Raw genomic sequence first — 25,806 nt, forward strand, 5'->3', positions numbered from 1 at the left:
ATAACCAATATATTTCTAACAATAAAACTATATCTAAGCAACTTAAGACACTATATTAGAAGAATACACAAATCTAAACGGTACAATTTAAATTATCGACCAGTAGTGGAACAATCCATCTGATGGGTCAAAGGTCGTGTTGTCAGGCGACATTTCCGCTGCAGAAATTATGTCGTAAATTTGAGATGTTTTGAGTTGAGTTTTGTCCAATAATACAACGTTCTTCGGCAAACAGTCAACACTATGAGTTGGTAAGAGTCCCTGGTAGCTGTGATAAGCTGTGGTTTGGTGTAAAAACGACCAGAGGTGGTTGTTTTGGGCGTGGCGGTTTGTCAAACTAGGAAAACAAACAAAATTCCTCTTTGGTCAATCATTGATATTGAACTCCTTCAAATTTTATATACCATGTTCCCCATACCTGTTTATGTACTACAAACCACACTTAATCTTTTATACGTAGGTTATTAGTTTTAAGAAGAGATAGAAAGTTGAATAAGTAGCATATATATTTTTATAGTTTTATACCACTCCTCAATACATTCTGTACTCATTGTTCTTGTCAAATTATGTATGTTTGCAAGGGAAGCCCTAGGGAAGCCGCATGAACTTGCAAAAAAGATTGTCCATGCTTTGTGTTAACAAACAAGAGATTGTCCATGCTTTGTGTTGAATGTATAGCGAAATATACCCCAATTAATAAACAAATAAACAAACAAACAAACAAATTATACCCCTGCAGATTTCATTGGTACATGTATATAAAGGAAGAATAAATCCTGGTAAATAACTTTTCTTTTGCATGTTTTTTTTTCCCACTCAGGAATCCGTTCAACCGTCTTTCTGCCTCCCCCAAGAGAACAGTCATTTCCAAGACAGTCGAGAAAGACTTTGAGCGGGAATGTACAAAACTGGCACAGTGAGTAACACTCAGTTTGTTGTCTTCAGGGGCTTAGGAAGCCAACATCAACTTGCAAACTTGTAAATTTGCATATCAGTGTGATCTAAGATGGCCACTGTTTGATTCCTGTCCCAAAATCCATTCCTAAATCAACTGAAAATCTGCTTCAAATTTTACCATCAGCTTTTCTGGTGTTTCAGGTACAAAGATAAGTACCCCATCTTTGTCTCACTTTAACTATTTCTCTCATTTTGATCTCTCTTTTGGTATTTTTGGCTCTACTACTTGACAAGTAATGGAGATTACTTCCGGACGTTTGGAGTGACATCGGTCACTTGAAATGTTTGGAAGTAACATCCAGAAGTACCAACGGTAATCTTTGTAGTAGTAATTTATCCAGTTGTAGAGTTTGAACTGTCTTTGAATATTGTTTACTTGGATATGTCTAACCTTCACCAACATAAGTCTGGTCTTTTGATGCAGACTGGATGAATCCACTAAAAAACTGTACAAAGACATGAGGAAATGTACAGAGGCAGTCACAGGTAAGACTGTCATTTATGTGTTATTAACAATATTTGAAAACTGCTTCTATATATGTAAGTTGATTGCATTTTTGCTGTTCTTTTAATGGTTGCACAGTAATATTGCATGTTTTGTAATGTGTAGCGTGGTCTTATGTAATGTGTAATGCACAGTACTGCATCTGCTGCCTCTACTTGTAAATTGTACTGTGGTTATCAAAATCTTCTTTGATATTTGCCCAATGCAGACACTGATTTGAAAGTATTTTAGTTCACCAAAAACTGTGGAAATAGTGGTGTACTATATCTGTTGTAAATAACTATCATATGGTTTTGCAATGTAACAGATGTAACACAGCAGACAATAATATTGTCTAGGTGTTGATTAGTTTGTATACAGATGATTGTCTCTACCTGCCATGACAAGGATTCGAGTGTACCAAGCCTTGTTGTTGTTTTTGTTTTGTTCCCCAGCGCTGTCCAAGTGTGAGGTAAAGTTGGGGCAAGATCTTGTGTCCACGTGTCAAGGAGAAGACATGTTAAGGAATGAGGTACTGCTATAAATTATTTTTACGTACAATTTCAAGGAGTTACAATAGATTTTGACAGTTGAAACATTTCTTGAAATGTGAACAATAAAAGGCCTGTGATGGGACTCAAATAATGGGAGTGTCATACAATCATGCCATGTCGATATACATTTTGAAGCATTTTTGTGGCCTTTGGTTCAATTTTAAACAGTTCTAGCAAGTTTCAGGTGCAGTCCTGAAATTTCAAGGGCAGATAGTACTGTCAGTCATGTCAGTGCTTGTAATGCAATGCTGCCCTCTATCTGGCTAAGGCAGTACTACAGCATATAATCAGTTAATCAAGTCAGACTTTTTTCTCCCAGGCAGAGGCAGTGGGAGCCACAACAGCTAAGCTGGAGGGGTTCTCTCAGGAACTGGTGAGTTTCTTCAAGAATTGCTTATTCAGATTTACATATTCATTTCTGTTTTATTTTACTTGGTAAGGCCACACCAATTTAATTTGTTGCTTCTCGGATTTGCCGCTCTCCATTTTTTTGCATTTACAACAACAACAACAACAAAAACAACAACAAAAAATCGCCGGAGTTGAGAACTTAACTTAAACACAAACTAGAAAGGCCAACATTTGCTTTGGAGCAAATGTAGCATGACTTCACCATGTTTCACGACAGGGCAGGGAAAGAAGGAGAAATACAAGGGAAAACAATGATTTACATTGATATAAATATAGTATGAAGTGAAATATAACTAAGAATGCAACAGTTGGGTAGCTATCCCCTACATTATTGGTTAGGATTTATTTGCATAATGCTGTTGATTTTCAAGAGTAAAAAAGCGTTTATGTCCCACATTCCAATGCTTGAGAAGGAAAGTTTGACATACCTACCCCAAAACACTTGAATGCAGTTCATTACCGTCAATATGGTATGGCTATGTGCAGCTGTTAATACAGTTAACCCAATTAGATCTCAACAGCCAATCAGCAGCAAGAAGAATAAAGGAAAGCAGCTTATTTGGTTTAAAAATTTTAAAATTTCGTTTAAAAGTAGCAAGGTACATAGAAATGTAGGTTATGTGACATGTTTCAACCGATTTACAACCCAAAAGACTTCTTTTCCCTGCTAATACTAGTAAAAAACTAAGTAACCAATGCCTATTATAAGTATGTGGAAGCCTACACAGGTGTTCATTTAGCAGTAAAGTATAAGGAAACAGCCAATCAGCGACCAGAACTCCAAACAGGGTGCACCTGCTGCCCAAATTTGGGCATAGGCCCTATGCCAAGCTCCCTTTCAAATCCAAGATGGCGCCCTTTATTGTGAAGGCTTGCTTTGTGTGCCACTCTAAACTCTCGAAAACTAGTCTAAATTCATTGTTTAAAACTCTTAGTTGAGTTTAATTTTAGAGTTTGGTTGTAAAGGAACAAATTATGCCGGCCCTTGTGGTTCCTAAACAGGAGAATTATGCGATTTTTCATTCTTTTTACCTAATTGGCACATGGTCAATAGAGGAATCATGTGAAGTCTACAGCAAGTCTGCAGGTTGGTGATTATCATTTTCAAGGACGTGTTTTTCAAATGTTTAAGCAAATGTTTCTGTACGAATTTTTAATGGTCATCTTATGGGAGATTTCTACAATAAAAATGGAAGGATCTTAGCGCTATAGATCTTTGTGGAGACACCTCGAATGTCTGCAGAAGGGTTGTTATTGTAAGAAAGGACACAGGAGAATGTTAGTATGTATTGAAGTTTGGAAAATTTGTTTATCCAGGATACTTGTAAATGTAATAAATAGGAGAAATGGTAGAGAAATGCTGCCTCAGACTGTTTTTAATGCAATAGTGGCTTATTAAATGTTTGGTTGACATCATACAAAATAAGACTTACCATAGTAAATGTAACACAGATAGATTCAGTTAAAAACAAAAGACTGGAAAAATACATAGTCTCCTGTCTCAGTGCTAATGTAACTAATGTAAGCACTGAAATGTGGTGATGATGACAATAATGTCCTTTAATTTTTGCTTTTTTCAGAATTGGGATTCAGTGCATAAAACTTTGAGATGAAAGCTGAAAACTTGCACAATCCTCTTATTGTATGTGTTATGTATACCGTGAGCCTTACATATTCACCCCAGTTTTCTTAAATTTCTTTTAATTTTTTTTTTCCCCGTCACTCCAATTTTTTTCTGAAAAAATCTGAGAAGCAACAAATTAAATTGGTGTGGCCTAAGCACACTCAGTGCTAGCCACACTGCTTTACTGGCGTGCCCTGTACACAATTGCATAAATTGAAAATAACGAAATAACAGAAATTATGAAATGGAAAACACTAAACAGAAAACAACCCATACTAACAATAAATACACAAGTCACACAACTGAGCATCAGTCAGATTTCTATAATGTAAATCAAATTCAATATGCTAGGCCAAGTTGTTTTTTTTTTCTGTAGAAATTACTTGTTCACAATTAAAACTGCGTCTAGAGTCTTCATCAAAGCATGTGGCATTAGCTCTGACCTGTTTTATCTGTTTCAGAACACAAATAGTCAAAAAGCAGTAATTGAACCGATGAAAAGGTAAGAAAAACTTTTGTATCATCATATCATCAGCAACTTGTTGCTGATACATTAGTTACTGGATATGTTGTACGATTTCATACCTTGACATTACGTATAACACATTTGTATTTGGGAATTTCCATATTTTTTTGGATTGGTTAAATGTTTTTTTTGTGGGATCAGTTTGGTTTTTGCCTGAAGCCACAGCTTGCTTCCAGTACAGTGCATTGCCTGGGCAGCAGTAAATAGTAGTGCAAACAGGGGTGTCTCATGTTACTGGTCACATGACTTTGGAAGGTCATTGACCTGGTGCGGGTCATGTGACTACCTAATTACAGTATCCCAGCATGCATAGCGACTTCTACGTGGTGAGCACGTTCACTAGTAACTTATTTCACTAAATTGCATGTAGAAGATGAAATAAATGCAAAAATATAAATATATGCGAAAATTGGGTTAATAATGATCTTACGGATTAAAGGAAAACAGACCTAATAAGACCTTTACATGTAACATTGTACAAGAATGTTTGCTCCTTGAGTTGCCACTAGTACTATTCACATTCTCGAGACCCCCAAAATTTTTGCTCGCTGTAAGACCTGCACTCTGGTTTCCCTTCAAACAACACGCATAAATCTTTCGCCTTTTACTAAAGATTTCCGTGGAGGGGAACAATCAATGAGTCTATAGGCCAATTTTTCTGGCCCCACTTCTGTGGGGTAATATTTAATCAAAGAAGTGCACACACACTAACACCACACCTTGAATGCTCCAATGACATTGACTGATTGGTATGTTTGCTGGTCCTAATGTTGGGGTCTAGCATGCAAAGATTTCTTTCTGATTAGAATTATGTAAAACTGTGGATTTGATACATGCATATTTCTGCTTGAGGACCAGTGTCTTGGTACTAATATGAAATACTAACATCGTAGAGGCAAATTGTGAGATAGTGAAAATTATCTCACAAGCATCCATTCTTACCTGTGTAGTTTTGTGACTTTGAAAGTCTGGGGGGACTGTGCAAGGTGCTTTGTAATGTTTATTCTTCTACACAAAAAATAGGTAACTTGCTTGAGAATGGTTTTATTCTGTCAGAATAATTCTCAGTAATATTTTAAAAGCGTTGGTTTCTTGTTTCAGGTTCACCAACATCTTCCCCCAGGCCAACAGTGCCATCAGGAAAAGGGAACATAGTCTTCAGGTCAGTGGAAGGGAATGGCCAGATCAAACTGAATTGACAGTGCAGTAATGCCTCCTAGTGAATAATGATGGTACTGCAGGCAGTCTTGCAAGTCAAGGGACTTAAAAATGTATTTGTTCGACTTAATGTTGGCATTTCATGGGACTGATTTGTTAACATTTGCAGTGTACATCTTGTTCTGTTAATCCTGATAGCATCCTTTCTGTCTCTATGCTATTTCTGTACCATATATGTACTGTTATTGTACTGTATGTGTACCGTTTTCGTGCTATTCCCTGTCCCCAGGAGTACAGTCGACAGCAGCTGAAGGTAGAAAAGCTACAAGAGAAGGAGAGGACGGGACCAAATATTGTCAAACTGGAGCAGGTAGGTGTCACCTCTTGTGTAAAGTGGAACATTCCAAAACAACATAGTACTCCAAGATCACACAGTAGTTCATGGGAACTAACTACTCAGCTCCAGATGTCTTTCTGAGGGATGACTGTGTATGTGCTAGGTGTCGGTTAGCTTGAGGAATGAATCTACTTGTGTACAGGCACGCAGTTTATGATGAGAATTAAACTGTTCTCCAACTCATAAAATCGACTCACCAGGAATTTTCGACCAAATCACTCCGTCATCAGCTTTCTGACCTGAGTGCTGGTGAGTCAAATTCCTAGTGAGTCAATTTTGTTCAGTTGGAACTTGGAGAACAGTTTAGTTCTCATTAGTGATGCATACCTAAACCCAATTGTAGGTTCAGGTCCGGATTCAAGTCCAGAGGATTAGGTTCAGTTCCGGACTTGTAAGTCCAGACCTACATGTAAACCCATGACATATACAAAATTGCATGTTGGCAACCTTGCAATGTTGTCTGGGTGAAACTTTGGCCACATAACATGGAGGCCAACACTTGACGATGTATGTTTTCTTCATTTTGCACCAAAGTTTTTGCAATCTACGGGTGGTTTTAGGTGGTTTGGAAAGAAAGGGGGAATGTGAAATGGTCTTTTATGGTAATAAGTCCGGACTCGGTTCTTGACTTTTAGGTTTTTTGGGACTTGAACCTAAACATTCTTACAAGTCCGGATCCAAGTCCAGTGAACCGGTATGCAGCACCAGTTCTCATTATGTGTTTTACCAACTCAGATGAACTTTCATGCTAAGCACACAGCTAAAATTTAGTTACCTGAGCCATACACTCCCCCCTCCAGGGTAAGAAGGCCCTGTCGGCAGCCAAGGAAGATTTTGAGGTGCAGAACTCCAGTCTGATGGAGGAGATGCCACAATTCTACGACGGGAGGATCGACTACTTCCAGCCATGCTTTGAGGCACTGCTTAGATCTCAGGTAGGGCAGCTATAATGTATTAAAACTGACTAATGATGTTAAAGGAGTACTAACCTCCAGAAGGAAGTGCTATTTTCCGATACATCATGCTGCGATGAATACATAACTAGCCGACTTTTTACATAATTTCGCTTGTACGACTTGCGCGGCGCATGTTTGTAAAGTGATATTAATATCATTGTCCCCCATGCTGAACCACAATTGATACATCCGGGAATTCTGGCTTACGCAATACTCATACACTTCAGGTCAACATAAACATTTTTCGGCAAAAATGGTAGGAGACAAGCACATTAACAAGCTGATTATTGAGAAATTACTTGCTTTACTTTGCTTGACCTGTGGCTTGGATATTATAATATCAGGATGTCGAATACAGTGGGAGCCAGTTTCATTCTGCGTGTTTTGATTTTCTCAACTTATTTGCATGTTAGTATCACTTGAACAGATAATTTGATTACGCCACTTATGGAAAGGATAACTAGATTACGCCGTTTTTTTCATCGTCAATATTTTCGGCATAAATGAGGGGCGATAAGGACTTTAAGAAGGGCAACGGTTGGTAAGATACCAAAGAACACAAAACGGTACGAATTTTTCTTATCGCCCCCGAAATGAGGTCTGTAACGTAACTTTTTGTTTAAAACATAGACACCAATGGGGTAGCGTGGTGTATTCTGGGATAGTTTTGAGGGTATTTGGAGAGTTTGTCCTGGATACGATGCGTTTTAAGACTTGCGCGCAAAATGGGCATTTGATTGTATACTGTAAAATAACATGCATTTTTCAATTCCAAAAATAAATGCCTGTCGAAATATAGCACCCCCTTCTGGAGGTTAGTACTCCTTTAAGACTACATCAGAAGTCTGCCTGGGGCATCCTGTGTAGGACTGCCAAATTGTACCTGGTACATATGTGTATGTATTACGTAACGTACATAACATGTATCATATCTTGGTACATGTACTGAAGGGATCTTCAGCCTTAAATAGGCTGATCTTTCCAGGTTAATGACATCAAATTCAGATGATATTGAAGATCAAATTATGGATACATTTTATTACATGTATTGTCTTCTGTGACTGAAATTGTCTTCATGGTAGCAAAATATTTCACATTTTGGGGAACATAAACATGTTCACGGTAGCAGCAAGTGCAGGGAGGGGGCCCAAAGACAAATGATAACGGTAAAGATAAGTACATGGCACAAAAAAGTAACCATGATAATCACAGTGAACATGAAAGTACCGTGAAAAAAAAAACGGGAATGACCGTCCTTCCCGTCTGTTGCAGGTTGCGTACCACAGTAACGCGTACAAGGTCCTGTGTGAGCTGGCCTCTGACCTCGGCGCAGACACTGAACCCCCTCCCGACCTCCAGTACAATGCTGACCTTCAGAAACAGCTGTTTGACATGAAGGCACTCAGTATAGTCTTAGAGGACTAGGATCAGAAAATTAGAACTGGGAACAATTAATTTCCATTTCTTTCCGACAGACTACATTACAAGACAGGGCTCAAAATACCACCTGCTGTGCAGGTATTTCTGATGTCTACCTGCACCAAACCAGCACTGGGTTTATACATTTGTACATGTTTATACATGTTTGTACATGTATAGGTGTATGTGAGTTTTTATTTGCTGGATTCACTGGAATTTATTCTGCAATCCTTACAATCATGTCTGCCTGATTTTGTCAGTTAGGTCAACTAAAATCAAGCATTACAATGATGTATGTAAATATTGTATGTAAGTTTTCATTCATATTGATCTGTATCAAACATGCATTGAAAGTACAAGGTTTCCAAAGTGTGGAAACTTGTGCTGGCTACAACAGTAATAAACTATTCATGGTAGTCCTCCCGTCTGTTAAAAGAAAGAAAGATCAATGATGAAAAAATCAGAAATCAGTTGTTTTTTTATTACTGATTGCATTCATATAATTGCACTTTGTAGTTCATCAGTATTACAAAATGGCATCAACAAATGGTTTGACATCAATATACTTTATACTGTAACATCATATTTTTGAATAAATGTAAATCTCCTGTCATAGTTTTAACCACATGTATCAGAATGGAAGAATAAAAGTGAAGTAATTCTTTTCCTGAAGTCTAATGGTCCCGTATTTCTTTATCATCTTGGCTTGGATCTAAAGCCCGTCACACATTCAGAACCTTCCACCGACAGTTGAAGTTTGGGAGCAGATTTAGGCCATGCCTACCTTTCTATCCGAATAAATTGAATTTGAGTTAAATTTGAGTCAAATATGACCCCCTGAACATGCCCTGAATGCTGCTGACCTCTTAATCATGGTGGGAGAGATTTTGGTAGAGAATTACTGTAAATCACTTTATATTTGCAGTTACTGTACTTTTATATTCACGGATTTTGCAGTTACTTCTGTATAGGAAATTTTTCATAACTGCGAACAAATAATCTGCACCTGACGGCACCGTGCACATACAGTTCAGCGAACATGTCCATATTTCTCAGACCGTAAAATTTTGCTGCCACGAATAGAACATGATTTACAGTAATATTTCCCCTGGATCACAGTGTGTCCCCCACAGTAAACTTCATGGTTGGGGAGATTTCTGCAGTGTTTGGGGGGTCGACTATGTGACAAGAGCTTTAGGGTTAATCTTTCCATCACAGTGTTTCCCCCACAATGAACTTCATGGCCACAACACCCTCTATCTTGAGTTAAATTTGAGTCAAATATGACCCCCTGAACATGCCCTGAGTGCTGACGACCTACTCTTAATCATGGTTGGAAAGATTTTGACAATGTTTGGGAGGGTCATGTTTAAATTTGGCTATGTGTGACAGACAGAGGCTTTAGGGTTAATTTTTCCATCACAGTGTTTCCCCCACAGTAAACTTCATGGCCACCACACCCTCTATCTCTGCCTCCAGCTCATCGTTAGGCTGGACACCTGACACTCCCATGGGCGTGCCTGTCAGGATCAGGTCACCTGGAACAAAAGAAATTTGTTTGAAACGATTTCAGGAAAACAGAAGCTCTTGATACATTTGCTGCTTTTGAAGTTCAAAGTCAAATGGTATCTCACCTTTGGCAAATGGTATCTCACCTACGAGACAACTTAGTGTCAGTCTATTGAAGAAGACCAGAGTGGCTGGTCGAAACAGCTCTAGGTGAGAACGATCTCTTGTGTTGGAACAAAAGTTTTCATTTATCTATTATTTATTACATCTTAAGATGTTCTGCCGAAGGTGCAGTATGTTCTGTCGACGTGCTCATGTATGCAACACATGTAGCAAGAGCACATGTAGCAGATGTGGGATTGTCCAATCAGCACAAGGGATGGGCTTGCAGTAATCTGGGTTGAATAGACCAATCAGTACCAAGGACAGTGAATGTATCAGCCAATCAGTACCAAGGACAGTGAAGGTATCAGCCAATCAGTACCAAGGACAGAGAAAGGTATAGTCCAACCAGTACTAAGGAAAGGGACAGTATCGGCCAGTCAGCACCAAGGACAGGGAGGGTATCAGCCAATCAGTGCCAAGGACAGAGAAAGGTATAGTCCAACCAGTAACAAGGACAGGGACAGTATCAGCCAATCAGCAGCAAGGACAGGGAGGGTATCAGCCAATCAGCACCAAGGACAGGGAGGGTATCAGCCAATCAGTACCAAGGACAGATATCTCACCTCGTTCCAGAGTCATCATCTTGCTGATGTAGCTGATGATGTACGGCACAGTGAAGATCATGTCGTCTGTGTTGGTCTTCTGTCTCACCTCTCCGTTCACCTTCAGCCACATGTTCAGGTCCTGCGGGTCGCTCACCTTTTCTTTGGGCACAAACTCACTGATTGGACATGCTGTGTCAAAGCCTGGGGAGAAAGACAAAGGAAATGTCTACTTTTCTCGCAACAAAACTTAGTCTTGACAGAAAACAGTAGTCAGTAGTTGCTGATCGGACATGCTGTGTCAAAGCCTGGGGAGAAACGGAGGAAAAAAATGAGTGATTTTTCTCTCATAAAATTTGACAGTAGTCAGAAATATAGCCAAACTGTGCCGAAGGGCTTTCCAGTCCCTAGATAATTGAGGATGATTGGACATGCTGTGTCAAAACCTGGGGAGAAAAGACAGGAAATATCTACTTCTTCTCTTATATTAAATATGTAATAAGAAATTCCCCTAGCTCCTTAGGAGCTCCTAGATCGTACTGCACCTGCGTGAAACCTGTAATGTGTTGTGCATAGCATTTCTTCTAGAACGTCTCATATAGGGTTGTACTTGGGCATATAAGTTTAACAACCAGTATGTAGTTTCCAAATGTTATGTGGGAAAAAGATATTGTCTGCAACTGACAAAATTCTAATGCAATATCGACCAAAAAGCCAACAAAAACCGTGTAAAATCAGGGTTTCACGCAGGCACAGTATGTTCTACCAATGCGCTACTTAATAAACCATTTACAGTGGCCTGCATGTTGGGTCAACGTCAACCTCCCCTCATGCCACAAACAACCACTATTTAAACCACTAACATTGGAGAAAAGTATAGAGGTTTATACTTACACTTAGCCCATGTCCATGGAATGCCCTTCTCCTTAGCGATAGCCTGGTAGTCCCTGGCCGTCATGTCCAGAGCGAGGACGTACCCCCCCACGTGGTCCATGGCGCGGTCCTCGGGAATGTTCCTGCCTCCTCCTGATATCACCACGCCAAGCTCTACCTCATGGTGGAGCTCTGTACAGCCGGGAGGGCCCTGTACATCGACACATGGACATAGGTGACTACATGTTAGATTCCAAGAGAACACAAGTATCAGAACTCTAGTCATCAGCACATGAGAGCAATCTAGATAGTCTGGACAGTTATAACTTTAAAGAGTTATTAGAGAATTTAGGGGTTTTGCATCTGTCATCTTAGCCTGGGTGCCATCCTCCATAGTTTTCCTGAAGCCATCGACTGACATTAATTATTAGGGAGTGGCAGAAACTACAGAGGACGGCACACAGGCTACTAGTTCTATCATCTGTGGCAGCGTTATACAAACAGTTACACCAAGCCAAGGCAGTGTGATTGCTGTTGTGTATATATGTATGAGCTGTACTTTAATATTTCTATCACAGGGTAAAGCAGTCTTAGTGGTCAACCAAAAAAAGTAACTCAATATTGACTGTAACAATACAAAGACTTACAAATCAATACTAGTATTCAGCCGATTATACTCGAGCTCAAAAATCACCTTTAAGTTCATGTGAACTATATGTAGGTGTGGTAGCCAAAGTTCAAAAGTGCAATCCCAAAGTTTGTATTAGTAGGCAAGCCTACCCGCATGGGCTCAGTTCCTTCTAGCAAGATACAAGATGGAGGCTTGAGGAACACAACTGCTGGTTCGTCTGGAATGGGCTTGCCTATCTCCTCACATTGACTTCTGATAAAGTATATAACATCAAAGAAAATAAGGGACACGCAGGTTCAGAGTTTGAAGTGAACATGAACTGTGTGACGCCTTGTGGTTGCTACCGGTTTGTCAAAGAGACATACCTGCATCAACAAAACATGTCTGGGCAGTGCAGTTCAATTAAACTGTGAACCTGCTCATCCAAGTTTAAAGTGGTGGTCTATCATGATTCGTAGCAGTTAGCTTTTTAATTTTAGGGTACGGACCAGTGTTCTAGCCAGCATCCGCCTTTCCGTCATTTGACAGAACGTTGTGTGACTGAAGTTTAAGCTAAGCTTTCTACCAGCAAAATTTTCCCCTCAAATTTCAAAATGCAGGAAATAGCATTTGAGAGGTTTCAAATTTTTCCATGGCATGCTCCCAGAACCCAGGATGGTTGCACCCGTGCTTTCGGTGCTCGACATGAAGTCAAGTAAAGAAAAAAAAAATTTAGATGACAGAAACAACTTTCGGGCTGGCTAGAACACTGGTGCAGGCCCTCCAAAGATTGCAAGCATGATCATACCCTGGTTGGCCCTTTCCCCTCGGGAAGGTAACAAGTTGTCGGCTTGAGAAACAGGACAGGTTCTTTTGGGACAGGATTACCCAGCTCTGCACAGTGAGCTCTGCAATCAGATAGATCATATGCAAATTAGATGCAAATCAGTTAATTCATATTATATATTTATCAAAAATGTGTATAAATTGTTGTATGTTTAATGTTTATGTGGTTTTATGTTTGTATTATGGGTATTACCTGAAATAAAGTCATTCATTAGAATTGATGGTGACAAGTAAAATAAACTAGAGCACATTATAATTTTTTATAACATTATAAATATAAATAAATGTTATATAATATATATAACGTTTTATGACTATGAGTAGAAAAGAGTAGAGTATATTTGTTCAAGCTGGGTAGGAGCTCTGCTCCAGTTAATTATGATAGTTAACTGTGATATGATAATAATTATGAATGATGATATAATATTAATATGATAATTATGTTATAATTACATAATTAATATGGATATTTAATTTCATTTAGCAATATCGAAATCATTTTCAACGTGTAACGATAATGTAAGTTTACATATGCTGCAATGTAACGTTACAAAGTTCAGTCAGGAAGTTCAACCTTAAAAAGTTACAACCGGCAAAATTTATTAGATAATACTTTTGTATAACCTTCTTGTTTAGAAAAAGTGTATACATTACAATTTTTACCTGTAATTCCTACCTACTCCAACAATCTTTCTACCCCATTCGTAGAATCTGGAGAGTTTTAAAGGCGCTGCCATCGTAAAACTTGCAAAGGAGTCGTACTTGGCAAGACCTCTGGACTATCCTTTTACCTTTGACCTATGCCCCAGTTACATCTTACCTTTGACCTTAGTTTTTAATATTTGTCCGCAAAAATCTTCCATACTTGACGATTTCTGGGTATATTTTGTTATCTGATAATATGGGGTTATGAAATGAAAAATTCTGACCAAAAATTAAAAAACGAGATTTACAAATTTCGATCGACCAATCAAGTCAAAGTTTATGAAAGCCACATGATCCGATAGACCAATCAGCACCCGGATACTATATTCTGCTCGAGCTTTCCTTTGTTGTCAAAATGGTGGACGTTCGTCAGTGAAGAGAGCGCTTGTTTCGGCCAAGAACGAGGTCTTTTCAGGTGATTTAGACACCGTTGTCTTTAAAACTAGACAGCTTTTATATAGTAGATGGATAGCTGACATGTTTTGTGTAGCTGTTGTTCGTAATAGCTCATGTACGGCGTATTAAAGCTTTGCAAGCAAGGGTGAAGCAAAGGGACAGAAAAAATGGCGATGAAAAAAAAGCGCCAAGTCGCGTAGCTGATCATGCAGTCGTTTGTCGTACGAAAACTGCCGCTTGTGCATGTAAATTTGTCAGTTTGCCATCGCTGATCTTTTGTGACATCTAAAATATAAGTGTTAAACTGACCGTATGAAGGTATTCTTTGCTTAGTAGAGAAGATAAAGCGATAACGATTTACAGTACATGTACAAGTAAGTTTGAAAATTTATTATGATAGATATTTATGTACATCGAGAGTACGCACCGATTTGACGTGCTCTCCTAGAAACACTCCCAGGTTCACACAAGCACAAGTCACCAAGTGTTAATACCTTGAGAGACAACTGACTCTGAACTGATCCAAGCGTAACACTGAGCACCTAGAGACCACGTCTAGCGACTTAATTATAATATATAGTTAACAGACGTTAAACAAGGACAACAACAACAACAATTTATGTCAGCATCCCGCTTAGAAGAGAATATGACTGCGAGAATATGACTGCGCTAGAAAGTGGCAGCAAAAATAGGAAAACTTAGGCAATGTCATGAGAAAAGTGACAGATTGAGCGAGGCTGAATGCTGCTGTGGAAAATCTACAGTCCCGTTCCAATTATAGAAACGGCATAATTTTGTTGTTGGGGGAGGGGAGGACGAAAATGTTGTGAAACTCACTGTAAATTTGCTGTCACTGAAAGTGCTGTTTTATGTTTGGTTTGGTTTTTTTTAATGCCCACGATCATGATAATGATTATTCTGGCATACTCATTAACACCCGAGGAAAGTCATCAAGCGCACAAGGTTGATGACATGGCAGGATTCGAACCCGAGACCTCTTGGTTCTGAGCCAAAATTATGCTTTGCCGTTACATTGTTTGAAACATTTTTTTGTTTGTTTCAGACCCCAGCAACTCACCAGATGTCAATGATGGCAACCACCCAGGAAAAGATCAAGAGCCTGTTCGCAGACCTTGGTAAACCCACGTTGCGCGGCGTCAAGAAATGCCCGAAGTGCGGGACCCTCAACGGGACGCGCGGCCTGAGCTGCAAGAACAAGGAGTGCAACACCGTGTTCCGCGACAAGGTCCGCAAGTCGGGACACAGCGCGGACGCCGTGCGCATCATCACGGGGTCCACCGTGCAGGTGTTCTCGGTGCGCTTGCGCGACCGTGGGCCGGACTATCGAGGATTCGTCCAGTTGCCCCTAACAACCGATGCAGACGGCAATCCCACTCAGACTGAGGACGGAGCGGCGCTGATCGCTGCGTCTGGCGCCGGGCGTTGTTTCGTCGAGACTTGTCAGAGAGTCCGACACGTTACCGAAGAGACCTGCCCCCACATCAAGTTAGCCCTTTCCTGCGAGGCAGAAGCCACACCGCTCACCCTGAAAAACTCCGTTCTGAACTCCCTAAACATATCCAACGAAATCAAGCAGGCTATATGGCTCCTGGCTACAGAAACAACAGGACCGCTCGTGCAACGAGTCACGAAAAACATCATGGTAGTGAAGTGCAAACCCGACCCGAGACAGCCGCTCGGTTTCCTGCACTTCTCGTTCAGCGACACGAGCCGGAATCGCGACGCAGCGGAGCACAAGTTCCACTGCACGTGCCGGATGTTCAAGACGGTGAAGAGTCAGGGCGTGTCGGAGCAGGCCAGGAGGTGTGTCCACTTCTACGCCTGCATCTGCGCCTTCGCCAGCGATGACAAGCTCACGGAGGAGTTCGCCTACTACATAAACCTCGACAACCCAGGTACATATTTTCAACGTTTGCTTCAATTTTCAAGTGATAGACAAGTTAGTAAACACTTTGCATTTTCAATATTGAGCTGATACCACATAGCTGCTGTCAAAAATTTTATTAACTAACTACCTGGAGCATAGTAATTGAAAAAGTATTATACTTCATTCAGGTTTTTACATGAAATTACTACGTAAAGATAAAAAAACTTGCTAACTTTACATTCAGTCACTCACTGAGTCAGTATATTGAAAAAGACCAGAGTGACTGGTTGAATGTCTAGGTGAGAATAATCCCCGGTGTTAGAACACGTTTTGACCTAAACATGACGTAACCACCAACACAGATGAACTTCCATGAAGGTATATGACTTTACATTCAGTTTTTCAACAATTTATTCCAGGTGCAGCCCCAGACAAGACACTGGAGATACTGGAGGTGTTAGAAGGGTCCCCCAAGATATCAAAGAAGAGAAAGAAAGACGACACATTAGGTGGGTAAAATGATATGATTTTTGAAGTTTTACTGAAAAAGTATGATAGCAGGTAGAAATACATGAAGCAGTAACTTGAAATGTTTGCATGTAAAAAGATTTAGAGTTTGGTATTATGAACCAAAATATACCAAAGTAGCTTTGTACTATAGTACTAGTAGTATAACCTCATATTTCTTATTTCTCATTCCAATTGTTCTGTTTCCACAGCCCAGGCCAGTAGTGCACTGCTAACATTACAAGACAGCGGAAACATTCCCACCAAGAAAACCCCCATCAAGAAAACAGTTGCAGCGGCCAGTCCTCCGTGTGCTAAGAGACCTGGTAAGTCAGAACTGTAGTTTTCAGGCTACAGATGTACAAGTCTTACTCCCACGAGCACAAAATACTAATGTTGACCCTGCCATTTGCTGTAGTTTTCAGGGTACAGGTTTGTATAAGTTATTCCAACAGTGTTTAAACTACCAACCTTGCCATTCACAGCAAAAAAAAAAATTCTTCTTACACTTCTCTTTTTGCACAACTTCAGTTTTACCTGCACTAACCTGCAAGTGCAGGTGTAATTTCGAGACATATCTGTATCTGTATAGCCAGTATAACCGCCCTTCATCGTAACACACATCTACACAAATTTTGAGGTGCACCAGTTACAAATTAGGTGCACAGCTCTAAATTTGTGTGGTCCAAAATTGCATATCATGCACCCAATACCTGTAGCTGTATAGTATCAGCCTATACTTTTCCCTGCCCTTTGATATGGCTATTCCTATTCACACAGCCACATATATTATCTGATTTGCTAACTTGTCTATTTCTGTTGCAGCTACCACAGTAGACGAGACAGAGATCTCTCTGTCCTTCCAGGAGTGGTTGGGGAGTGTGGTGGAGAGAATCAACCAGACCATGCATTACCAGTTTGACGGTGAGACAGTCCTTTTAATTTCTATCAGGCTTAGGTTTTCCCATATGGTCTTCTTCTTCTTCTCAAGTCACCACTGCTACACTCTTCCCCTTCCAATACTCCTCTGGGGGTCAGGGCTTCTAGGTCCTCCTATGGTAGTAGAGTGCTGTAAATTCATTTATATTCATGGCGGTTTTATTTTGAGGTCCAGCACATCATTGGATTTAGTGCTGCGTACAGATACAGTACTGCGGAAATCAATTTGGTAAAAGTAAAAAAATACTGAATGCGAATCATTGTGTACCAGTACTGTACTGCTATACATATTAAAGGTATCGAAGAAAACAAAATGGAACAGAACTGAAAGATTGAATGATCATGTGTGAAACTTTGATAATGTATCTGACAGAGTTATAGACAGCAAAATAAAGCCATCTAAGTCACACAGACAGACAAACAACAGACAGCAAAATACCAACTTGCCTTTTCTGTGATAAATAAGCATTACAACCTTTCCTCCCAGGTTACCCAGACCCGCTGGTGTTCCATGTCCCGCAGCCGTTCTTTGACGCCCTGCAGCAGAGGATTTCCGCGGGCTGCAAGAAGCGGCGCCTGCCCAACTCCACGGTGGCGTTTGTGCGGAAGGACGCCCTCCCGCTCGGCACCTTCTCCAAGTACACCTGGCACATCACCAACATCCTGCATGTCAAACAGATCTTCGACACTCCTATGGTACGAAGCCATGGAACTCATTCTTTCCTAAAACTAGGGGTATTGGACAAAAATTTTGTTTTGTTGTTAGCAATTAACAGTGTAGCTTTTTAGAAAGAGCTCATTAAACTGAACAAAATGGTTTTTGTTTGAAGTAAATCGGATGTTGTATGGCGGAGATATTTGTAATTTATGTCCCCATTTTGGGGTCGTCATTGTTACGAAGTCGGTAAGATACGCCATTTTTATCATTTTTCATATGCTAATATCATAAAAACGAAACATCACACAGACTTCAATTTACTTGTACAATGCTCTATTGATATCATATTAAATGATGTGTAAAAACCAGATTCATTGCATCATTATTTACAGAAATACATAATCCTGAAATATTGAACAATATGCTCTTCGGGAGCACGCATGGAAACCGTTGATTTTGGCAAAATGCCAAAAATTTCTAAGTCCCCCTAATTACATATGCAAAACCACAATAATTCCACTATACTTAAACATATCTGATCCAAATTCACATCTAAGGGGTTTGGACACACACTGAATCCGAATTTACAATCAAAAGTGGCATATCTTATCTCCATATCGTGCTTTTATGACTTTATTGCCGTCGGCCTAATTAATTATGCGCGAATGCATTTTCTCCCATGTCTTTCATTGTATGTCAACATATTTCACATCTAGGGGGTTTTGGCACGTGCTGAATCCAAATTTGCTATCAAAATTGGCATATCTCATCATCTTATAGTACTATTATGAATTTACACACAGTTTTATGACGTTCCCTCATTATATATGCATCGACAGATTTTCTTACAGAACATAGATGTTTTGTATACATTTATCCATCTTCTACTATATAAAACTTATCTTAAAACTTAACAATATTAAAGTCTATAGAGATCTATTGGTCCTAATCTTACTCATGTCCTTTTCTTCTTTTTCAGGTTCCTCTTGGACTTGACGGCACGCTGTGTTTGGGCGAAGTACCTGTTGTAATATTGCACGTACTGTTTATCTATCTCTTCCCACCCATCTATCGTCGTCAGTCTCAGGTTGGCAGTAGCCTTCTATCTCTGCCACCATCATTTTTGTCACAACTATTTTAGGAGGGTTGTCCCAGCCTTTGTCCAACACATGACGTGTTATTCCAGCCTTTGCACACTCTTCTCCAACCTTGTTGGGGTCTTCCTTTTTCTTAGGTTTGTAGACTGAGCTTACAGGTGATGCAAGAAGGTTGTCCAGGTCTTCCTGTCCACACTCTTCAGCTTTCTTCCAAATTTTCTTCAACACATTCGAGCAGTACGTCGGCAGCTCCACAGCACTGTCGATGGCATGGACAAGCCCAGGAAGATGTTCGTTGGCACTCATGCCCTGGTCACGTAGCCCACACTCCAGCAGAAGTAGTGTGGAGCATAGAACTGTTTCACAGTTTGCTGCAAAGAATAATAAAAAAAATGAAACTATATTAATTTAAATTATATATTTATATATACATACTTGTGTTTATATATGAATACCTGTGTAAGTACCTATGGCACCTGTACTAACACTAAGTAACAGTTTGTAAACTAATTTTAAAAAAAAAATAAAAAAAATAAAAAAATAAAAATTAATGTAACTAAGTAAATTTTAGGTTTTCACAAAGAATTAAAAAAATATGAGCATAAAGAAATGTTGTAATAGCGTGGCAATAAAAAGAAAAACAGATATTTCCCGTTAAAAAGAAATGTTATGGAAAAAATGATCTTATCCTGACCTAAGGTAAGGACCCAAATACACAAACGTCACGCCCCCCTCCCACCCCATACGACGACACAACAGACGCGACGCAAACGAGCCCCAAAACACGTATACAACAACAAAAATATACATATAGGAACAAGATAACGAACTAATGTATCTTCAAGAAAATAATAATGCTTCGAATAGCGGAAAAGTCACGATTTATCCGGCTGGAAGGCTCATTTTTGCCGACGATTCACAGCTAACAATACACTGACATGTGCTTCGTGTTCATATGTGACATATCGAAGCAAAAACGGACAAAAGGGCACACAATAACACGTTAAAACTCCCAAAATACTTGAATAAATACCTTACCTGGTTTTTGGCCGGTCGTGATGAACTCTACGACGTCGGATGGCGTCAAATTTGCGGCGGAATGGCAGCGCTCCGGCACGTAGCTGCCCACGGCCGCCATTGTTGTTTACCCGGTTGAAGCCAAAATCGTCCGGAAAGTAACCCCATATTCCGCGCGTACAGCAGGATCGCACATATGCGAATCTTGCATCAAATTAAAGCTAATGTTCTGAATTTTCATATGATGGTTTCCTTTTAAAATTGCCCCGGGGGCAAGTTGTGGAGATATCGCACTTTGAAAGTTTCACATGCGGACAACTTTCGATCCTGACGTCGTACAGAAAAAAAGAAGGCATTTTTCGAAAGCTCGTATTCTTGGCTACAAATTAGTGGCTATTTTTTTCTGGATTTTGCACACGGTACGCGCGGGCGGGCTCCGGCGATCAGCGCCTTCTTGAAATTTTCGGCACGGGGAGGGCGCGCACATGGCGCCGCCGGGAAAACTCGCGCGACCCGATCGGCGATTTCGCGCTTACCATTGAAGGTATCTTAATAAAACTTGGACAAAATAAGAGATAAAGAGTTCCTTCAACTACTGATACCAAATTTCAAGCATTTTTACTTTGTTATATACTCGTTTGAACGCTCTAAAATCGCCCCATTTTCGGTGTTTACCGGCCCCGTAACAGGTATTATATGGCGTCCAATACCCCTACTAAAACTATCGCAGAGTGAAACTCACTGTCACCAAGTACAGTAGGGGCATTATCATTAGATAGCTTTAAACAATGTTTAGAGTTGGATGTTTAAGGGTTAGGTGTAACAAGTCGTTCGGTGCAATGTAGCCAGCTGCCGCCACGCCACCTGCCTGTGAAGCTGGTGACTATACTGGCCATACAGATACAGTACTAAAGTGTAGTGAAAATACAATGTATGTTTGCTGTAAACCTTGAAATGTTCACGGTAGTTTAATTTTTCTGCTGACATGTCCATTACATGTGGCACATCACCAACATCCTGCATGTCAAACAGATCTTCGACACACCTATGGTAAAAACTAGGAAGCCATATGGAGCAGTACTAAAGTGTAGTGAAGCTACGTGTAGCTAGTGTAAATCCTCAAATGTTCACGGTAGTTCTACTGCCATATCCATTACATGTGGCACATCACCAACATCCTGCATGTCAAACAGATCTTCAACACACCTATGGTAGGAAGCCATGGAGCAGTACTAAAGTGTAGTGAAGCTATATGTGTGTTCTGTAATTCTTCAAATTCTTCTGTGTAAAAGTGTAGAATATTGGTGATTACACCTGGTACATCACCAACATCCTGCACGTCAAACAGATCTTCGACACACCTATGGTAGGAGGTGAAGCTACTGTATATACTGAAATGTTTGCGATGGTATTATTTTCATGATCTCTGTCTAATGACCTTAGAAGATGGAACAGAACTTAAGTTTGTGCAAAAATAAATGAATTTATACTGTTTATTTATGGAGGAATATTTTTCTTTGTACTTGCAACTTGGGGCCATTGACATTGTGAATCTTAGTATTATTTTGGTTTGTCTTCAACCCAGATGCCCCTGGAGGTGACACGCAGCTTTGTGGAGAATCGTGATGGGACCTACGAGCCGTACGACGCCCCAAAAGTTGAAGTAGAAACGATAGCTGAAGCGTACCGCAAGATAGAAGGCCAACAAGCCATCAAGCCGTTTGAACTGAAGACTTATTTGAAAGTTGGTAAGTTGCAAAGTTTGAAACTTACAGTAAGACCCTTCTTTGAATTACATTTGCTGTATTTCTGCTGATCCTGTTGTCATCTCTGAAAATACTACTTTTCTGGATTTTTTTCCCAAGTACACAACCTGCATAAACCCAGTACATGGACCAGTGCAGGTTAGGTGCAGGTAGACATCAGAAATACCTGCACAGCTCCAATTTTACCTGCACTAACCTTCACATGCAGGTGGTATTTCTAGCCCAGCATTACAATGTTAGTGGTGTCGGTTAGAGCGTTGGACTTGGAACCAATAGGTCCCGGGTTCGATACTCACCATGCCCCGTTGTTGTGCCCTTTGGAAGGAACTTTACTTTCCTTTCCCTGACGGTGGAGTGATGCCAACCGAGCCTCTTTGGCTTATCTGTCTAATATATTTGCCAAAAACACACTACATATTTTGTGTGCCAATGTGACAACATCTGCACATTTGCCACCAATAGCCGTAAAAATTATTATTACCTTCGCCAAGAAGGTTATGTTTTCAGGGGCGTTCGTGTATGTGTGTGTGTGTGTGTGTGTCTGTCTGTCTGTCAACACAATAACTTGAGAAGGTCTTGATGGATTGTCTTGATACTTGGTAGGTGGGTAGGTCTTGATGAGACCTCAAAATGATTAGATTTTGGGCCACCTGGCGGCTTGTCATGGTACTGCAGCAGAACTTCCGGTTTTGATATCTCATGATCCAGACATGCTAGGGTGACGAAATTTGGATGGTAGATAGCTCTTGTGCTGGGGATAAAGTGACATGAGTTTGAGCCCCCTAGTTGCTTGCTCTAGAACTGCAGGGGGGTTTAAAGGACAAATGTTTAAAGGGGGATAACTCAAGAACCGATTGATGGATCATCGTGATTTTTGGTATGTAGGTAGCTTGAGTGATGCTTGGCATAATGATATTACAATTATGCAAATATGGATGTAATTTGCATAATTAATGAGGAAATTCTATTTATCAGCTGCATTCCATAATAGGAAGTTCAAGCTTGTGACATATGTTATTAAGAATGAGAGAAACACAGGCAGATATTGATTATGCAAATGAAGACTAATTTGCATAATTAATGAGAAAATATTATAATTGCATAGTGGTAACTGCCTGGAATTTTATACTTGGGGTGTTTGAAAGTTAAGTTAAGGTGAACATAATTAAACATAACTTATTCAAATAAGGACTTCATTTGCATAATTTATGAGAAAATGTCATCATGGCATTCTTTGTTAAGATAAGACTGTCTTTTGGTGGAGAATATGATCAACAGATATAATCCATGCAATTGAGGATCCTATTTGCATAATTAGGGGGATTAATATATAATTTCTTAATCATAAAAGCTAACATCATTTGGCGAAGGTATGAGATCGTGGACCTCTAGTTATTACAATGTTAACATCCGACCCAACGTTTTGTAGGGAACACGAGTCCCGACCAGAAGGAGCCCACCCCGTTTGTCATCGAGTGGATCCCGGACATCCTGCCCAGGTGCAAGATCGGCGAGCTGCGCATCAAGTTTGAGTACGGCCACCAGCGGAACGGTCACATGGAAGTACGCAGAACCCTCCCACTACCAGAAGTAGAGGCCATCTTATAATACAATATCTATTAGTATACATTAGGCCACACCAATTTAAATCAACTGGTTCTTGGATTTGCCTGCTTAATTTTTCTGAAAAAAGAAATCAGCTCCAAAAGGCTCATATCTTGGCCCCAACAGTTGAAGAAGACAGTCCTTGTCTTCCCAGTTGTTACAGTTTTTCACATCTATCAATGCGGCCACCAGCGCGATGGACAAATGGAAGTACGCAGAACCCTCCCCCTACCGGAAGTAGAGACCATCTTATAATACAATATCTATTAGTATACATTAGGCCACACCAATTTAAATCAACTGGTTCTTGGATTCACCTGCTTAATTTTTCTGAAAAAAGAAATCAGCTCCAAATGCTCATATCTTGGCCCCAACAGTTGCAGAAGACAAGGGAAGAAGACAGTCCTTGTCTTCCTAGTTGTAACAGTTTTTCAAGTCTATCAATGCGGCCACCAGCGCGACAGACACATGGAAGTACGCAGGACCCTCCCCCTACCGGAAGTAGAGGCCATCTTATAATACTGGTACCAGATCTACACATTAGGCCACACTAATTAAATTATTTGGTTCTAGGATTCACCTGCTCCAAAATGCTCATATCTTGGCCCCAACAGTTGAAGAAGACAGTCCTTGTCTTCCCAGTTGTTACAGGTTTTCACAAATATCAATGCAGCCACAAGCACGATGGGCACATGGAAGTACGCAGAACCCTCCCACTACCAGAAGTAGAGGCCATCTTATACATGTAATACAATATCTAAGCACATTGACAGAACGTACTGCACCTGTGCAAAACCCTGTTTTTTCATGGTTTTCGTTGGATGTTTGGTCACCATTGCATCAGTATTTTGCCTGTTGCAAGAGCACATCTTTTCCGACATAACATTTGGAAACTACAGATGGGTTGTTAACCTTATATACGCGAATACAACCTTTCTTAGTGTATAAGACATTCTGCCAAACTGCTATACATTACAGGTTTCACACAGGAGCAGTATGTTACGCTGACGTGCTCCATATCTATATACATTAGGTATGGCTGCACCAATTTAAATCAATTGGTTTAACAAACTAAATTGGTGTGACCTTATAAATACTAGTAGGCTTCTCAATCACAGTGGTATCACATACATTTGTACCATGCAGTTCTGTTCATACATACATGTAATGTAGGTTGGTTAGTTTGGCAGCTGAAAAATAATGCAGTATACTGTTACCACATAAAGTTAGAAAGAACTTAGTAAGTAAAACTTGAATGGAACTAGATGCAGTTTGTTGTCCTAAAAGCAAATTAAATAAAGTACATGTATGATGATTGAACCAAGGAGGTTTTAAATAAAGACACTGTCTTTAAAACCTTGATTAAACCGAAACATAAACTTTAAGGTTATACATGTATTTCTCACACCTGGCAAACTTTCTTGTGCCATAAGACAGAAACAATTCCACTGCCAATAAAACTAACACTGTTCAATGTTCTATCATGAAAGTTCATCTGTGTTGGTAGTTATATGTTTAGAGTTAAAACTTTAGATCCAACACAAAAAGTTCTCTCACCTAGAGCTTTCTACCAGTCACTCTGGTCTTCATCAGTAGACTGATCCAGTGGGGCTTGTCCCGTGGCTTCTTTAATGTGTGATGTCAACACTGGGTCATAGGTATCTGGTAGACGATGTCAGCCCCTGTCACGGTTAAGTGAGATGGATGATGACATCATCTACCAGATACCTTTAAGAGCCTTTAACTTTAAACATGTAACTACCAACACAGATGAACTTTCATGACTGTTCAATGTTGATGTTTGATTGTACATGTATGTCGGTTCAACAGTTGTCTATATAGCAATCCTTGTTGACTGTTTAGAAGTATTTATTTACCTTGTATTGAAAGGTGAAGACAGTAACTTTAGAAATAAATAAGAAAACAAATGTTGGGCTCAATGCTGGCCAATTCAAATAAATTGTATGAATGATCTATCGATATCCAATTCTTAAAAAAGAACAACTGGTATTTATTCCGACATTCTGTAGATATTTACAGAATGATGTAAAGTTCTGATACAATGGAATTAAAGAAAATCAATATAACTTGTGGTTTATTCATTGTTCAGTGTACATGTTTATATGTATATATGTAGTGAATTTTCACTATTACAGCATGGCAGAGTGTTGAGTACTACTAATTTGTCATATGTACA

General features: G+C 39.8%; 4 protein-coding genes across 6 annotated transcripts; 2 read left to right on the top strand and 2 right to left on the bottom strand.

The window, feature by feature from the left end:
- The first annotated feature begins 128 nt into the window (after positions 1 to 128).
- LOC109471519 (bridging integrator 3-like) lies at positions 129 to 9,158 on the top strand. 3 transcript variants are annotated; one of them, XM_019770856.1, is made up of 10 exons: positions 129 to 251; positions 821 to 916; positions 1,382 to 1,443; positions 1,897 to 1,973; positions 2,315 to 2,368; positions 4,492 to 4,532; positions 5,658 to 5,718; positions 6,004 to 6,084; positions 6,912 to 7,046; positions 8,340 to 9,158. In XM_019770856.1, exons 1-10 carry the CDS (start codon positions 244 to 246, stop codon positions 8,490 to 8,492), a joined length of 768 nt encoding a protein of 255 aa, XP_019626415.1. In that variant the 5' UTR covers positions 129 to 243; the 3' UTR covers positions 8,493 to 9,158. The 3 variants fall into 3 exon arrangements, with proteins under 3 accessions (XP_019626415.1, XP_019626417.1, XP_019626416.1); XM_019770858.1 differs by lacking the exons at positions 129 to 251; positions 821 to 916 and adding an exon at positions 997 to 1,106; XM_019770857.1 differs by lacking the exons at positions 129 to 251; positions 821 to 916 and adding an exon at positions 997 to 1,098.
- A 425-nt stretch (positions 9,159 to 9,583) lies between these two features.
- Positions 9,584 to 13,793, bottom strand: LOC109471532 (acylpyruvase FAHD1, mitochondrial-like). Its single transcript, XM_019770879.1, has 6 exons — positions 13,695 to 13,793; positions 12,994 to 13,093; positions 11,597 to 11,786; positions 10,724 to 10,906; positions 9,937 to 10,024; positions 9,584 to 9,630 (listed from the first exon to the last, which is right to left on the bottom strand). Exons 1-6 carry the CDS (start codon positions 13,766 to 13,768, stop codon positions 9,600 to 9,602), a joined length of 666 nt encoding a protein of 221 aa, XP_019626438.1. The 5' UTR covers positions 13,769 to 13,793; the 3' UTR covers positions 9,584 to 9,599.
- Positions 13,794 to 14,072: 279 nt separating this feature from the next.
- LOC109471589 (uncharacterized protein C2orf42-like) lies at positions 14,073 to 24,170 on the top strand. Its single transcript, XM_019770938.1, has 8 exons — positions 14,073 to 14,151; positions 15,196 to 16,048; positions 16,440 to 16,529; positions 16,740 to 16,853; positions 17,353 to 17,451; positions 17,954 to 18,162; positions 21,824 to 21,986; positions 23,434 to 24,170. The coding sequence occupies exons 2-8, from the start codon at positions 15,214 to 15,216 to the stop codon at positions 23,610 to 23,612; spliced, it is 1,689 nt and encodes a 562-aa protein (XP_019626497.1). The 5' UTR covers positions 14,073 to 14,151; positions 15,196 to 15,213; the 3' UTR covers positions 23,613 to 24,170.
- On the bottom strand, positions 18,435 to 20,955 carry LOC109471546. Its single transcript, XM_019770894.1, has 2 exons — positions 20,260 to 20,955; positions 18,435 to 19,592 (listed from the first exon to the last, which is right to left on the bottom strand). The coding sequence occupies exons 1-2, from the start codon at positions 20,357 to 20,359 to the stop codon at positions 19,171 to 19,173; spliced, it is 522 nt and encodes a 173-aa protein (XP_019626453.1). The 5' UTR covers positions 20,360 to 20,955; the 3' UTR covers positions 18,435 to 19,170.
- Positions 24,171 to 25,806: the final 1,636 nt, after the last annotated feature.

This window comes from Branchiostoma belcheri, unplaced genomic scaffold, assembly GCF_001625305.1.
Source record: "Branchiostoma belcheri isolate BF01 breed outbred unplaced genomic scaffold, Haploidv18h27 scaffold25, whole genome shotgun sequence".
Classification (NCBI taxonomy): Eukaryota; Metazoa; Chordata; class Leptocardii; order Amphioxiformes; family Branchiostomatidae; genus Branchiostoma; species Branchiostoma belcheri.

Excerpts from the sequence above, each read along its gene's own strand:
- LOC109471546 (XM_019770894.1), bottom strand. The coding sequence starts at position 20,359 with ATGGCGGCCGTGGGCAGCTACGTGCCGGAGCGCTGCCATTCCGCCGCA. Across the intron at positions 19,593-20,259 it reads CACGACCGGCCAAAAACCAG|CAAACTGTGAAACAGTTCTA; the intron begins GTAAGGTATTTA and ends TATTCTTTGCAG.
- LOC109471532 (XM_019770879.1), bottom strand. The coding sequence starts at position 13,768 with ATGGCAGCGCCTTTAAAACTCTCCAGATTCTACGAATGGGGTAGAAAG. Across the intron at positions 10,907-11,596 it reads TCCATGGACATGGGCTAAGT|GCTTTGACACAGCATGTCCA; the intron begins GTAAGTATAAAC and ends CTTTCTCCCCAG. Across the intron at positions 9,631-9,936 it reads GAGATAGAGGGTGTGGTGGC|CATGAAGTTTACTGTGGGGG; the intron begins CATGAAGTTTAC and ends AATCTCCCCAAC.
- LOC109471589 (XM_019770938.1), top strand. The coding sequence starts at position 15,214 with ATGTCAATGATGGCAACCACCCAGGAAAAGATCAAGAGCCTGTTCGCA. Across the intron at positions 16,049-16,439 it reads CATAAACCTCGACAACCCAG|GTGCAGCCCCAGACAAGACA; the intron begins GTACATATTTTC and ends AATTTATTCCAG. Across the intron at positions 16,530-16,739 it reads AAAGAAAGACGACACATTAG|CCCAGGCCAGTAGTGCACTG; the intron begins GTGGGTAAAATG and ends CTGTTTCCACAG.
- LOC109471519 (XM_019770856.1), top strand. Across the intron at positions 1,974-2,314 it reads AAGACATGTTAAGGAATGAG|GCAGAGGCAGTGGGAGCCAC; the intron begins GTACTGCTATAA and ends TTTTTCTCCCAG. Across the intron at positions 4,533-5,657 it reads GTAATTGAACCGATGAAAAG|GTTCACCAACATCTTCCCCC; the intron begins GTAAGAAAAACT and ends TTCTTGTTTCAG.